The sequence below is a fragment of the Anomalospiza imberbis genome, chromosome 3 (genome assembly GCF_031753505.1).
Source record: "Anomalospiza imberbis isolate Cuckoo-Finch-1a 21T00152 chromosome 3, ASM3175350v1, whole genome shotgun sequence".
In the NCBI taxonomy this organism is placed as follows: Eukaryota; Metazoa; Chordata; class Aves; order Passeriformes; family Viduidae; genus Anomalospiza; species Anomalospiza imberbis.
Window position 1 is genome coordinate 62215541 of NC_089683.1, and position 14509 is coordinate 62230049.

Consider the following 14509-nt stretch of genomic DNA (forward strand, 5'->3'; position numbering starts at 1 on the left):
ACTGCTAAAAACCAGAGAAACCAGCACAATGCACAGAGCCTGGATGAAATGTGCAGGAAGGTTATCATATGGAGTATCTGATCCACAAGACACTCTGGAGACTAACTCCAAAGAAGCAACCTCTGAGTGAAGCTGAATTAGCACACACTATAAAGAAAGCCATCCTGGGATCTTGCAGGTGGAATAAGTCCTAGAGCCACTGTCATGGCTTCCTGAGAGAAACTCTGCTCATTAATAACTCTTAATTAAAAGATATTACAAAAATATGTACCACCCCCCACATGGTATATATGTGCCTAATGACATTTGAGACCAGAAAATCACATAACAAGAATGTACCACAACTGTAGTGCTGGCTTGGGAAGCTGAGCTTTGATGGAGGACTGTGATTCCCCATTGTAGGTGTGTTCTGCAACAGTTACTTGGAAAAAAATATTTTATGCAAATTAGGTACATTAACAATGAGTTCTGTAACAGTCTTTAGGCAATTAAGTGCTCATTCTTGAAAGCCTGATTATATATTTTATCTTCCAAGCAGTAAGTGCTGCTTTTTTTAACACTGGTTTCAACAGTACCTGACTTGGCCTTTTCTCTCTCCCTTAACTGTGTTTTAAATGGAATCTTAAAACTTCTCAAAAGGTGCTAAATTGACTGCTTTATGTATTGTATCATCAGCATAAACATGGTAGTGATGCCTTCCCAAGTCATCCTCCTGATCTGGAGTGACTGTCCAGAACTACCTTTATGACAAGGAGCTCAGTCTACAGAGGCATCTCAGATGCCCAGGTAGCTCGCAGAAGTTCTGCAGGAATGGTTAAACTGAGGATCACAAAAATTGTGATTACAATTCACTTCAACCAACAGACTGTGACTTGTTAGTCAATTTGATCAGACTGGAAACTACAAGGTATAGGACATTTTAGCTTAGTGGAAATACCGTGTGCCTCTGAGGCCTATATCATGACATTCAGCCCATGTTCTAAAGAGCAAAACTCCAGTGACAAGAAAGGAAGCCTTGCAGTTTTGACATCCACCAACATTTTAACTGATGGACTGGGAGCCTCCTGGGAGTGCTGGTGTGCCTGCAACATGGAGGCTGCAGATAGGTTTTCACCCACAGAACTCGTACAGCCCAGAACCTGGAGGGCTACATCTGCCACCCAAAGCTGTGTTTACATCAAAGCCTCTGCCCTGGGAACGGCAGCTATTTCAACATCTGCTAGGGAAACTACCCTGCAGCACACTGCCATTGTGCATGAGACTTAAGTTGGTGTAAATTTGGCAGTGCTCCCCTTCTTTGCACTCTTCCGTGCAAATTGCTGTTTTCTGGCTGCCTCTGCTTTCTTTTAAAATTTGCCTATAAAATATAGCTTCCATCAGCAGGATGTTACTCTTCCCCTTTTTCTTGTGAACTCACAACAAGATTATGATATTAAACAGCTGCTCCATGTCAGAATGAGTGAAACAGTCTGTCTGCCACTATTTCTTCCCTCTCAGGGGTTTCTGCAGCATCTTGAGAAAAAGGTTTCACAGAAACCAGCAGCAAACTGACCTACTCCTATTCCTCTAAATTTAAAACCACTACTAGTGTGTTCATCCTGGAAACCAATACTAATAGACCTAAAAATACCTACAGCTGTAGTCAGTGCCATTTGTAGAGTAACAGTAGCAATAAAACTAATTTTTCTCATGCTCCTAGCAGAGTACCATGGAAAACCAGATCAGGAACTAGTAAAATAGGGGCATGGTTATGATTTACTCCTTGAGAAACTTCTGAGAAAGGAACAGCTGGCAAAAGAGTATTTATGTGTTGTCTGAAGGATGATGCCTTCTACCAAGGCAGCCTAATCCATAAAGAGAGCAGCAGGATGTCAGAGCTAGGTGCATAATAAATTGGAATCTTTGAGTGAGTCTGAGCCCTTATGAGACTGAAAGTGCTGGTAGCACTTTTCCTCTTACAAATGAGAAATTATGACTATTAAATGAGACATGCTGGTGCACAGGATGTACTCCAAGGCAGCCACAGACGGCTCACTAATTGTTATGGTAAGTTGGAGTGAGGAAGAAGTATTATATGATCTAAACAAAGACCAAAACCTTATAATGCCACAAAACACACAAGAGCCAAAGATAATAATTTTCAATCAATATGAGAGTGTGGAGTTCTTTGAAAACAAAGTTAATACTTCCTCTTTAATGTTATTCCCTCTTTTCCTTTTTTCTGTAGAAAAACACAGTGGACATGGCACTCCTGACTTAAGAGGATTTGTGTCACTTTATCCAAGCATACCTGATGTTGACAGCTTTGCTCTTGTTTCTTCAGACACATGCTGTATATACTATATACTGAAATAGCAGTGTCAATCTGATCTCACCCTATGACTGTACTAGTGTCAGGGAGGTTATATATATATAGGTGTTTATCTATAGAATTTCCACAGTGCCAATCACTAAAGCACTTCAGCCCCTCAAAAGCGTTACTAAACATACCCGCACGGCAGCCCTGATCTGTAGGAGCAGGATATCCTATCCTCATTTTGAAGAAGGGCAAGATGGAGATGGCATGCCTCATTCAAGGTCACATAGGGTAGCTAAGGAGGAATGAGGAACCACATCATATTCCTCAGTTCCATTCTTGGGTGTTAGCCTAAGATGAGCAAACATGTATAGAGAAATAACAAAAAATTTGGTATGAAAGCCAATCTAATCTTTCAAGTTTACAGCTCTGAGACATCTTGGCCCTTTCAACATATATTAGTTGTTACCCTGATTGACCCCCTGTCCTAGTTACCCTCTACTTTTGGAGGCTTCTTCAATTGCCCCCCTCTGAGTGTGTGTCTCTCTTCCATCTCAGCTCCTGCTGCCCCAAACTGTTTTCTTGCAGGTCCCATCCTTAATATCTTAACATGGCACACAAATTCTTGGTCACTTCAAATTGAAACAAGATGAGGGTAGGGACCAGACATGGTACACACAGTACAGCAAAACTGTGTAAAACTAGTGCCATGTTGCCAAATGGAACAGCATTGCTATGTGTTTAATTTTCCTTAACATTGTTTAGTTCAACGTAACTACTTTTAATGCTTTTCATGTATGCAGATATCATTAAACACATGCCAAGTGCAATGTCATATAAATCAACTCTCTCCTTTTGCTGGGATCCTTTAGCCAGGCTTTCTTGTTCATTCTGTGCCATGTCCATACTCCCCAGTCTGCTCCTGCCAGCAGGCACTGCTTGACCCTTAGCATACTTTTAAAATACAAGACATTCAACAAAGTCCTGGTTCTGTGCATTCAGCCACAGCTGAGCAAACCCTCCAGACCCTAATTTACTTTGAACCACAAGTTCTTATTTTTGCTATGAAATCCTTAGAAAAAGCATGCTACTAACAAATTGGAATATACACACAGATATATCCTGTGCAAGGAGCACTCATTAATCTCAGTGTTATGCAAAGTCATTTTTCTACATATTTTTCTCAGTTTATTTGCCAGTTGAACCACCTGCCCTAGAATTTCTCAAGCTATTATTTGCAAAAAGGTTTATCTAGGCAAAGAAATATATTGTTGCCTCTTTAAATTATCTTTAAAATCAATGTTTATACACACACACAGAGAGACTTTTACATGGCTTACCAAGATTTAATTTGCATGAATGAATATTTGACTGTTTTTGCAGGTCATGATGAAAAAGTGCTTGTAAAGTCATTGAGCCTCATGAATTCATAGCAAAAAAAATCACTAAAGAGAGCTTGAAGATGTATTTTACCAATGGTTAAAATGAGATTACTCATATGGAAAACAGTATTCCTCTCCCTGAAAAGTGAACTCTTTCCATACTCAAAGGCCTCAGAAGGCAGAAAATAATTCCTATCAATATGTTTTCTACATCTCTTTAACTAACTTGAAAAGTTTATCAGTACATAAAACATTCTATATTAAATTCCAACATCTGGCAATCTCCCAGGACTAGTACTAAGGCTTTCACAGAGGGATGTTTTTGGCTTCATGATAGCCAAAGTATCCTTTTTCCAACCTGAAAACATTGGACTCTGAATCTGTCACTGGTCCAGGATCAAATATTGCTTGTCCTGGGCTTTGGGCCAGTATATTTGGGGAAAGAAATTTCACATTTGGGAAAATAAATAAAAAACATTATTTCTCGGTTTCTTTTTCAAGTGGTGACTCTTTGATGCTATTCGGAAATCTAAAACCTTGAAAGTGGTTACTGAGGGACTGGATTTATTGGGTGTTGTGTAGGTGAGGTAGCCAAAGGTCAAACTTTGGTCTATCACATGGTGATTGCAACTATCTGCAATGTGGTTCAAACAATTTATCTCACAGATACTGTTATTATCTTTATTTCATTATTTCTTTACACTGTACATGTAAACTCCTTTAACCAACAGCTCTAGAGGACATGACCTCCTAAGCTTTTTTGCTGTATAACAGAGAGCAGTGGCAGACTAAGGTGAGAACAGTCTTACTGCTGCACCCAACACTCTGTCTATCTGTCCAGTTTTACTGGATATGCATTGCCCTGCGTCTTCTAAACAGCACATACTCCACTGCAAGGCAGAGGAGCATGCCTGTGCAACAGGCAAGAGCGCAGGGCGAAGCTGTGTGGCAGCAGCTGCACATGAGCAGCTACTGCCAAGTCACCCAACAGACAGTGAAAAGCCATGGCCAGGCACCAAGGCAGCTGCTGGTCTCACACTCTGTGCTCAAGATGCAGAAGGCCAAGGCTGGGATTAGTGGCATCACTAGATTGCTAAGACCAGGACTGACTAAGGCACTAGCATGTGTTGAGGTGCAGGGAAGAGGGGGTACGTGGTGGGGGCGTAGGGAAGCCAAGAGGCGTGGGCTGGGTTGGTTGAAAGGTAGATGGAGTAGTTGGTATGGTTGAAAAACTTACTGAGGGCAAGAATGAGTTTGTGCAGGAAGGCAGGGGAAGGACAGAGATGCAGGCAGCCCTGCTTGTGGGTCTCCTAGAGCTGCTTCTCCTCTGCAATGAAGGCACATGAGCAAACAAGCCTGGGGAACATCCTGAATGAACACCTGCCATGAAAACACACTGACATTCCCTACTTGTTTTACCCACAGTATGACGCTTTATTTAGGAGAGTCATTTTGCTTCAAATGCAATTAGTTGTAAATGCTATTGTTAATCTTAAAACACCTATTATTTTGATCGATAGTAAAAGCCTACACACCATAGTAAAGACAGCAATGTCGGGCACAAAGACATTACAAAATCTATAGCCTGACCCTTTAAAACCCAACTTGAACCATCAGATTTAACTTATGAGACTAGTAACAATAGTGCTTCATGCAAAAAGCATTAGGTTATGGCTGGATCAGGCTAAGTTGCCAAACACACCCTGGCATAATTAATCAAGAATATTTCAAAAACAGATCGCCTCCAAGAGGTTATTGATCTCCTGTCATGACACGTTTTCCTCATGAGGTGCTACAATGCTATGTATCTGAGATGTGCTGGCATGTATTTTTCAGTGACTAAGCCTTGATCTATCTTCCTGGATTCCTGCCACTGGTGCACTGACATCTGCAACTACTCATGTTTGACAGTCTCATGCATGAGCTATGTGGCTTCCAACTTGGATGGGATTAGTATAGGAGACTTTCAGAATACTTCAAATGTAATTGAAAGCAGATAAATACAAGGGTCTCAAGAGGGTGGCATGCTTTTTACAAACAGAATCACATTAAATCATGTGTACAAATGCTTGGACTAAGAAAGATCTCAGTGCTAATCAGTATAGTATGTAAGAAAGTGTTAGTCCTTGCTCTTAAATATGTATGAATCCTGATAATGTCACTTCTTTCGAAAATCCAAATACAGTGCATGGCTGAAGTGCAGTTTAGACAAGCATGAAAAGGTACACATTTGGGGAGAAGGGCAGGAGAAGAGGAACATATTCAGAGACTGACAGGTGCTCTGCCTTTCACCCATGCCTGCACTAAGGCATTCATATCTTCTGTGAACCATCCCTGCCAACAGATGAGAGCTGAAAACAATATACATCATGTAACTAAAGCTTATACTGTTATAATGTCAAATATCAGTAAATTACAAGTGATGTCTTCTTTTAGAGCAAAATCCAACCTCATTCCTTACACAGAACACATTTCTATTTATCTGTTTTTTCTCAGAAAATGTGGACATTGATATCATAATCTGCAAATGTATTCTGTACATATTTACTGAATACTATAAAATAGAAGATGTAAATAAAACTGATGTTAACACTGCTGTAAAGAGTTTATCTTTCACATTTCATTTTTTTTTTGAATCTGCACTCTGTAAACATAAGTAATCTTGCTTTAACACAGAGCTTGATAAGAAAAAACAAAAAAACCTTTCAGTGGGAAATGGCCTTTCTTGCTGTCAAATACCTTTTTGAGGATTACAGTGATGGGCAATACACAAATATCATGAAAGAACACTGATAGTGAAAATATATAGTATCAAAGATTATTAGGTTGCAGTGGAGCTGTGACATCCATAGTATTAAACCTATGGGCTTCTCTGGGTTCTCTTGCAGACTCTGGCCTGATTTTTTCTCTTCAGTTTAATGTTGGTATGCCTGTCTCTGCTTCCCTCACTTACAGCTCTGTCCCAAGCCAGGCTGATCTCACTGAGCTGTCAGTGACCTGCGTGGCTTTTCTATTTTAAATGTGAAAAAGGAAGGAGAACTGGAAAAAAAATGTGATTCTTCTTACCACATAGTAGCATTTTTCCTAGCAAGCAGAGGAGCAGAACAACAGCAGTCACCATGTGTAAGGACAGTTGCTGGGAGAGCAGTGTGTGCACAGCAGGGCTGCAATGGGAATAGTTTCATGTCTTGTACTCGGGAGAATGCTGAAGGAAGGAGGACTTCTTACTCTGCTTGGTATCACAGCTCCTATCATGAAGTAAAGTCCTCAAGAACTTCTGCACCATCCTCCCAGATGAGGTCCAAGGTAGGTAAAGTGAAGTAACCCTTGGTTTCCTTCCAATGATGCTGATAAATGTGGCCTAAAAAATGCATTACTTTGGTGATAACTGTAGTATCATAATGCAATTTTTTTGGTACTATAAATTTTATCTGCATACCCCTATTGCTACAGGAATTCCAGACAGAACTTCCTTTGCAGCACCTGCTCATAAAGCTGTGCTATCAGTCTTCTGTGAAGTCCTCTCATGTATGCTCCAGCTGGTCTGAACTCTTCTGTGATGTGGGATGGATGCCAGCATTGGGACAGAGCTCACCCACACATGCAAATGGTTCATGAAAATTATTCTTTAAACATAAGAAACACATTTTTTTACTCTGAAGGTGATCAAACACAGAAAGTAGTTGCCCAGAGAGGTTGTGGAGTCTCCATCCTTGGTGGTATTCAAAACCTGACTGGACACTATCCAAGGCCACTGGCTCCAGCTGACTGGGCTTGAGCAGAGGGTTTAGACAAAACAATCTCCATGGGTTCCTTCCCACCTCAGCAACCCTTTGATTCTATGACCCTAATGGCTTGGGTGTTAGGGTCACTGGCCTTTATAGCCAGTCTTGTCAGATCCTCAGTGTCTCTTGTCCATCTCCACTCCCTGGCCAACACTGTTTCTGAAAGAAGTTGCTGCATCAGAAAAGGAAGGAGAGATGAACCAACCTGACCTGCAGTATTTCTGCCCTCTGCCCTTCTGAAGTCTCTTGAGTATTTTCTCTCTTGAAGACTCTCAGTATTTTCTTAATAGACATGTAACTCACCATTTTTAAACTGGGGAGCAGAGAGATGTCAGAAATCCCCAGTTCTACATGACTGCCTCATTGTTAATGGTCACATTAGTGGTGTGTGAATGTGTGTTTGAAGCAGAAGATTATGGAAATGCCTTTGAGGTGGGAATGGACTAATCAGTCACTAGAAGTATTCCATAATGTTAGCTATAACATTGTTCTGTTGCAGTACCCAAGTGCAAGAATTGCAGCATAAACCCTTTTAAACAGGGAAGATCACTACAAATGTGTAACTGAAGAATAACTGTGATCCCAAGTTGCCTGAGACTAACTGAATGACCTTATACTGGGGAATGGTGTCTGTTGGGAATAGGAAAATACACACTTAATTAGGAGCACTTGAACTGCATAGCATTGATATTTTATATATTTATATAGCACTAAGGATAACCTCTTTGCTAAGAGAAAGATTTGAGAACCATCTCAAGTGCATAAGGCTGCACTGCAGGTGTGGGAGCCAGCATGGTGGGCTAGGTTGTAGACAGGAAGCTGGATGAGAGAAGGGAGACCGCTTCCAAACAGCAGGCTAGCTGAGAAAGGCTGGTTAGAGCCTCTCTCTCCAGAACTGGAGCTGCAGCCACCTCAGCTGTGCTGGCTGAAGACTGACTGGCTCAGATTTGGGTCTGTGCCAAGCCAAGCCAAGCCAAGCCAAGCCAAGCCAAGCCAAGAAGGTTATAAGGAGCCCATGGTGGAGACTGGAAGGATGGCAGCTCCTCTCCCAGAACTCAGAAGGAGGACTGACTTAAGACTGCAAAGGCAGGCCAAAAGAAGAGGAGACTTACCTAATACTGTTGGTTTATTGATTACGGGCTTCCCCAGGGCATTTACCACCCCACCCCACCCCTCCCCCAAATAAGACTGTATTTGTGTTAAGGCCTTGGAGCCACTGCTGGTAAGTAGTTAAGCACTGCTGCTCAGGAGTACCCACGTGTGTAATTCACTTCTGCAAGTTTCTAGGCAGGCTCTTGTGCCAGTGTTATTTTCAGCAAGAACACCTAAGTGATCGAAACCGGCCTGTGTGACTGGCAGCAGCGTTGGGCAGACAGAGGGTACATAATGTACACACACTCGGCACTCTTGTTTCTCCTTTGCTGCTGCCGTGCGTTCTTAACAGGTTACTAAACTCTGTACTGGCACTTCTGTAGAAGGGACCCGGCAGTAGAGTATTATTTGTATTTTAATTACTTGACCTATTGGACTGCCTTGTTGGGCAGGCTTCTTCAGCCCTATAACCACCTTCTTAATGACCTTCACTATTAAACAAAATCAAAATAATAGGAAAAGCTTGCTGCTCTGCTGTACTGTCCACGGGCAGAGGAACTACTAAAAAAAGACTTAATATTACCTTATGGTCCTTACATAAATCTTAAACTTTAAACAGCTATCTCTTACACATTCTCCAGTGCATGAGACTGCTTTGTCATCTCAGGAATACCAATTACCACTCTGCCATTTTACTGCAAAACAAACAAATGAAATAAACTAAAACTCCAAACTTTTTAGTGAACTGGGACAAGAAGTGGAATAGAAGACACTTGACAACCCTATGGGATCAGCTGTTAGGATTACCAGAGCATAATTCTTTGTAATGATCTTATTAATTAAAATAACTTCTGACTGTCAGCATGCTTTATAAAAATTCCAATTAACCCTTACAATAATTCTGTGAGACAGTGTGGAAGAAAAATAAAAGCACTTTATCAGTGAAGATATGCACACAGAGAAAGAAAAAACATCTTGACTAAACCAAAGCAAAAGGCAAACAGTGATAGATTTTGAACTGGAATGCAGGTGCTGGCAATGCTTTCCACTGGGCTCAGCCCACTATAACACTCCCATGTCAGAAGGTCAAAGAACAATATTGGTGGGAAGCACACAGCTACTTAGGGCCATCAATGTACTGACCTCTTACATTCATGGCAGCAGAAGACAATCATGTGGATAAAATCCAATAGTTTAGGCACCCAATCAAAGCCGATTATTTCAAAACTGTTAATTGAATGTGAGCTCATCTGCCTTTCTAAATGTCAATGCAAACAAGCTAGAGGGAACACAAAAAGGCCAGAGGAATACTTGAGCTGTTGCCTGTTAAATTTATTCTTGTTCTGACCCCTCTCTTCTAGTGAAAGCAGAGAAAAAATGGGGGCTTAAACCAGTGGACTTCAGCTTCAGGGCAACTTAGGTTCCATGAACCTGAGCCCAGGCTTAGCAGTATGCATCTTAGTGACTCATATGGTTGAGATTCAAGGACTCATGGCAAGACTTCAGTTAGGCACATCTCAGAATGTAGAAAGGATACAGCTCCCTGACTAGGGAGCCACAAACATCATCATGGTATTTGTGAAGGAGTTTCTGTACTGTTTTCCATCTCCCCTTCCCTGGAAAAGTCAACAACACCCTTAGGAATAACCACAAGTCTAAAGAAGCTAATAGAAACAGTGTGTTTTAGAAACAGAACCGAGTTTTTGTAACTATAAATTATTTACATACAGTGTGCAAGTGGCAGCACTAACACCTGTGTCTTGATCCTTCAGGAAACCCCTAGTGATCTTTTGTTTCTCCTGGAAGCTGAAACACAAGCTCCTATCCCAGGAAGCAGGACTGAAGGAGATCTCTACTGTAGTTCCCCCAGGGTACTTGACAGATGATGGACTGTTTTGGCCAAAAAGTGGAGAGGCCTTCTCACACTGCATCTGGGAGCGGTCAACAGCCCTTTTGGCCAGTACACCCTTTTCTTAGTGTTGCAGAAAATCAACTGCATACAGCAATTGCAGAAAATCAACTGCTTACAGCTATTTTTGTGGTGCAAGGGTTAATACAAAAATATTTCATTTCTATGAAATGCAAACAATGTGGATTTCACCCTTTTTAAAAATTTTAAAGCAAAAACAACTCTACTTTTTCCACTCCAAAATAAAAAAAAATATTGAAGTATTTATTTGAGTCAATCAGAAACACCTTTTTACATTAAGAAATACAGAAACATAGAATATCCTGAATTGGAAAGAACCCATGAAGATCACTGGAGTCCAACTCCTAACCCTGTACAGGACACCCCAAGAGTAACATCATGTTCCTAAGAGCCGTGTTCAAACACTTCTTGAACTCTGTCGGGCTTGGTGCTGTGAAATAGCACTTCCCTGGGGAGCCTGTTCCAGTGCCCAACCACCCTCTGGATGAAGAACCTTTTCCTAATATCCAACCCAAATCTGCCCTGACACAACTTCATGCCATTCTCTTGAGTCCTGTCACCGGTCACCACAGAGATCAGGGCCTTCTCCTCCTCTTCTCCTCACCAGGGAGCTGTAGAGAAAGATGAGGTCTCCCTTCAGTCTCCTCCTCCTCAGGCTGAACAAACCAAGTGACCTCAGCTACTCTTCATATAGCTTCCCCTCACTCCATCAGCATGGGTGTTCCTGATTAGAAAGGTGTGAAGGCTGAAGGCAGCAATGTTGGTGCCCTGCCATAATTCCTTTGGCATGACTTTTCCAGCCCCTGTGTCCCCTGAGCTGAACTAGCTTTCTGAACTCTAGCCCTAATCCTAACAATAATGGAACCTTGACGCTAAGGCAGAGGTCTGTATCACCATGGGTGACCCAGATTAGAAAGATGTGAAGGCAGAAATGTTGGTGCTCTGCAGTGATCCCTTTGGCATGACTTCTGCAGTCCCAGCGTCCCTGGACTCTTACGATTTTTGACTCTCTGAACCTTAACACTAACTGTAATGGAATCTTAGCGCTGCTTCTGAGGTCTCCAACAAAACTGTGGCCCAGATTAGAAAAGTGGGGAGGCAAAAAATGATGGTGCAAAAAATGATGCTGTGATTCCCTTGGCATGACTTTTCCAGCCCCAGTGTCCACAAAGCAGTAGGCTTTCTGTCTCTGTGAACCATAACTTTGTTTAAATTTAATATGTGACCAGCCCTGGTGGTAATGTAATTAACCAATGATGTTGAAAAATGTCCCAATGCCTGCTAGAATTCCTTTAAGAAGAACAGATGCATGTAGTGGGACTAAAATATAGTTGAAATTGGAGGAAATATTTGGAAGATCTTGCTGAAAGTAATTTTTCATCAAGGCCATTAGCACTCTATTTGTCACAGCATTCAGAAAGCTCCTTAATTTTGTTGGACTCGTTGCTAATGCTGCTGCCTATGTTGGGACAGTAATAATCTCCCATTTAATAGGAAGCCACATTCTTTCATTTTGGGTGAGGATTTGTAAATGGCAGTCCATTCATTCATTTATCAATTCCAGATGTATTTAATAGTCCTTCAAACTGAAAGTGAGAAAACAAAAATTAGATTAATTGTAATATGGCAAAAGTCTTCAGTATTTGATATCATGCTTTCTGCCCTCTAAGGACTCCTAAATCACTTCAACTACTGTTTTGGTGCCTTGGTTGTACTGAGAGCAGGGAAACCTCCAGCCAACCTAATTTGGATGAACCACCACAAGCTGAAGTGTTGTTTCTCCTCCCACCTTTCACCTTTTTCTCTATAAAATCCCTTCTCCCCTTTCTGCTTCCAGCTCCACATTGCCTAGACGCTGCTCAGTTTCTCCATTCTTTCTTCACCTGTGCTGGACAGTGTGAATATGGGTGTTAACAAAGTCTTTATCAGTGGAAGACCTGTCTGGCTTCTGATAGGAAAGAAATTCCGTGTCCTATCTTTCTTCTTTATGCTCTATTCTGGTATCATTCACAAGACAAGATGCTGCTTCATTCACAGCCACAGCAACAGGTAGGCTTTATGGAAACAGTGCAGCTATGAAGTCCTCCAAGGAAGATAGCATATGGAGGCTGCAGAAAAAGTATTATTGTTTAAGCATATTCTAGTTTAAAATGTGGAACGGGAGAAAAGAAATTACCCACATCATTGGTGTTTTTAACACTGCAAAAATCTTTCCAGGACACAGGAAAAAAAAAATGAAAAAAAGAAAGCAGTGGCAAAAAACAAGCCAACTGGACATCCAGAGCTAAGGAAACATAAGGAGGGTAGGCAAGGTGCAGAAGTCACTAGAGGCAATGTGATGCACATCACAAATGCAAGTTCTTGCTATTAATAATGTGGCAAAAAATATTTATACTCTCTGCTTACTTCTCAGTGAGAGATGGGTAACTTACCTTGCATCTCAAGCAGATGTATGCAAGGCAAAGGCACAGACAGGCAGAACAGAGCAGATGGAGAACATGTGAGTCAAAGCACACTCTATAAACAGATATTACAGAAGTAGATAGGTAGAAGACTTTTTTATTAAGTGCTCTTAGCATTTCCTTAGAAACCTATTCCTTTAGCACAAGTTTCTTTCTTGTACGGAACCAAAAAATATTTGCTTTACTGATTGCTTTCGCGCAGATATAAGTTTTGGGAATCAGACCTACAGGATGGAAGTTCAGTACTGCTAATGATGTTTTTGGAAGATGCATGTATCTGCAGTTGGTTGACCTTGGTGGGACATCAGGTGCCCACCAAGCTGCTCTATCATTCCCCTTTCCAGTGGGACAGGGGAGAAAAAACAAGATGCAAAACAACCAGTAGGTTGAGATAAAGCATTTTACTAAAGCAAAAGTTTGCACGTGCATAAGTGAAGGAGAAAAAAAAATTAATCTCTGCTTCCTATAGGCAAGTAATGTTCAGCCACTTCCCGGGATGCAGGGCTTCAGCACACACAAGGGCTGCTCCAGAAGGTGAACATTGTAAAATAACAAATGCCCCACATTCCTCCTCCCACCCTTGGCTTTTATATCTGCGCTGACATCATATGGTATGGAATATCCCTTTGGTTAATTTGGTTCAGCAGGCCTGGTTGTGTCCCCTTCCAGGAACTTGCCCACTCCAGCCCCTGAATGGGGGAGTAAATACTAAATAGATAGCCCTGATGCTGTGCCAGCACTGCTCAGGGAGATGTTTTGTATGTATATAATTCCTTCCCTTTTCAGCCTAAGATACCAGCAATTTTAAAGTGTCATGCACCTTCAAAATAACACATGTTGTTTTCACCCATTAGCATGTGTCTATGAGAACTACATGGATCTTCTGTAAATCCTGATGAAGTATTCTGGTTTCTTGAGGCACATCACCTCTTTGGAATATTTTCAGAAAGAAATCTATTGTAAGTTTTTCCTAAAGCCTACATGCAACTACCCAGTAAGTATATGTCTCCTTGCAGGTCAATTATTTTCAAGGTTTCCACTCAAAGATGAAGTCCTCTAAGATTCACTAATTTCCCTCCTCTCTCTTTGCCATGTTTGAATTCTGACATTTGCTTGCTGAAAGGATGAATTAAGTCAAAAGCAATGCTGCTATATTTTATCTGCCTAAAGAATGACTAGCAAGGAGGCTTGCTTTATTTTCCTCAAAGCCACATTGCCATAATATCGTATGCATCTGCCCATGTCAGATAACTCTGAAGAGTCCACATACAAATGGAAATGATCTTTCCACTTCTTTGTATCAAATAATGTTTTTCACAATTGCTGGATTACCTAAAACCACTTAGATAACCTTGGTGCTGTTTAGATTTACAGGAGAATTTAGCATAACCAGGGTTTCTTTCCAAATGTTATTTTTTAACACTTCCTCCTATGAATCCAAAACAACTTTTTGTTATTCATCTCACTAACCATTCATGGATGAATGACAATTACTGAATGTCTTAGAAACAACACCTTGAAAATGTCATTCAAATAAATTTTTCAGCAGCATGAGAGGCTAG

At 41.2% G+C, this 14509-nt stretch overlaps 1 protein-coding gene across 4 annotated transcripts in view; it reads right to left on the bottom strand.

Moving 5' to 3' along the window:
* AIG1 (androgen induced 1) overlaps positions 1–14509 on the bottom strand; it is a 123657-nt gene that overhangs the window by 17690 nt on the left and 91458 nt on the right. The window contains exon 4 of one of the 4 annotated variants that reach the window (XM_068184745.1): positions 9232–9250. The exons of the other annotated variants lie outside the window; for them this stretch is intronic. Coding sequence (XP_068040846.1) covers positions 9248–9250 — 3 coding nt within the window. The 3' untranslated portion in view covers positions 9232–9247. Of the gene's footprint in view, positions 1–9231; positions 9251–14509 lie in introns of those variants that run through there. 4 annotated transcript variants of the gene reach the window in all.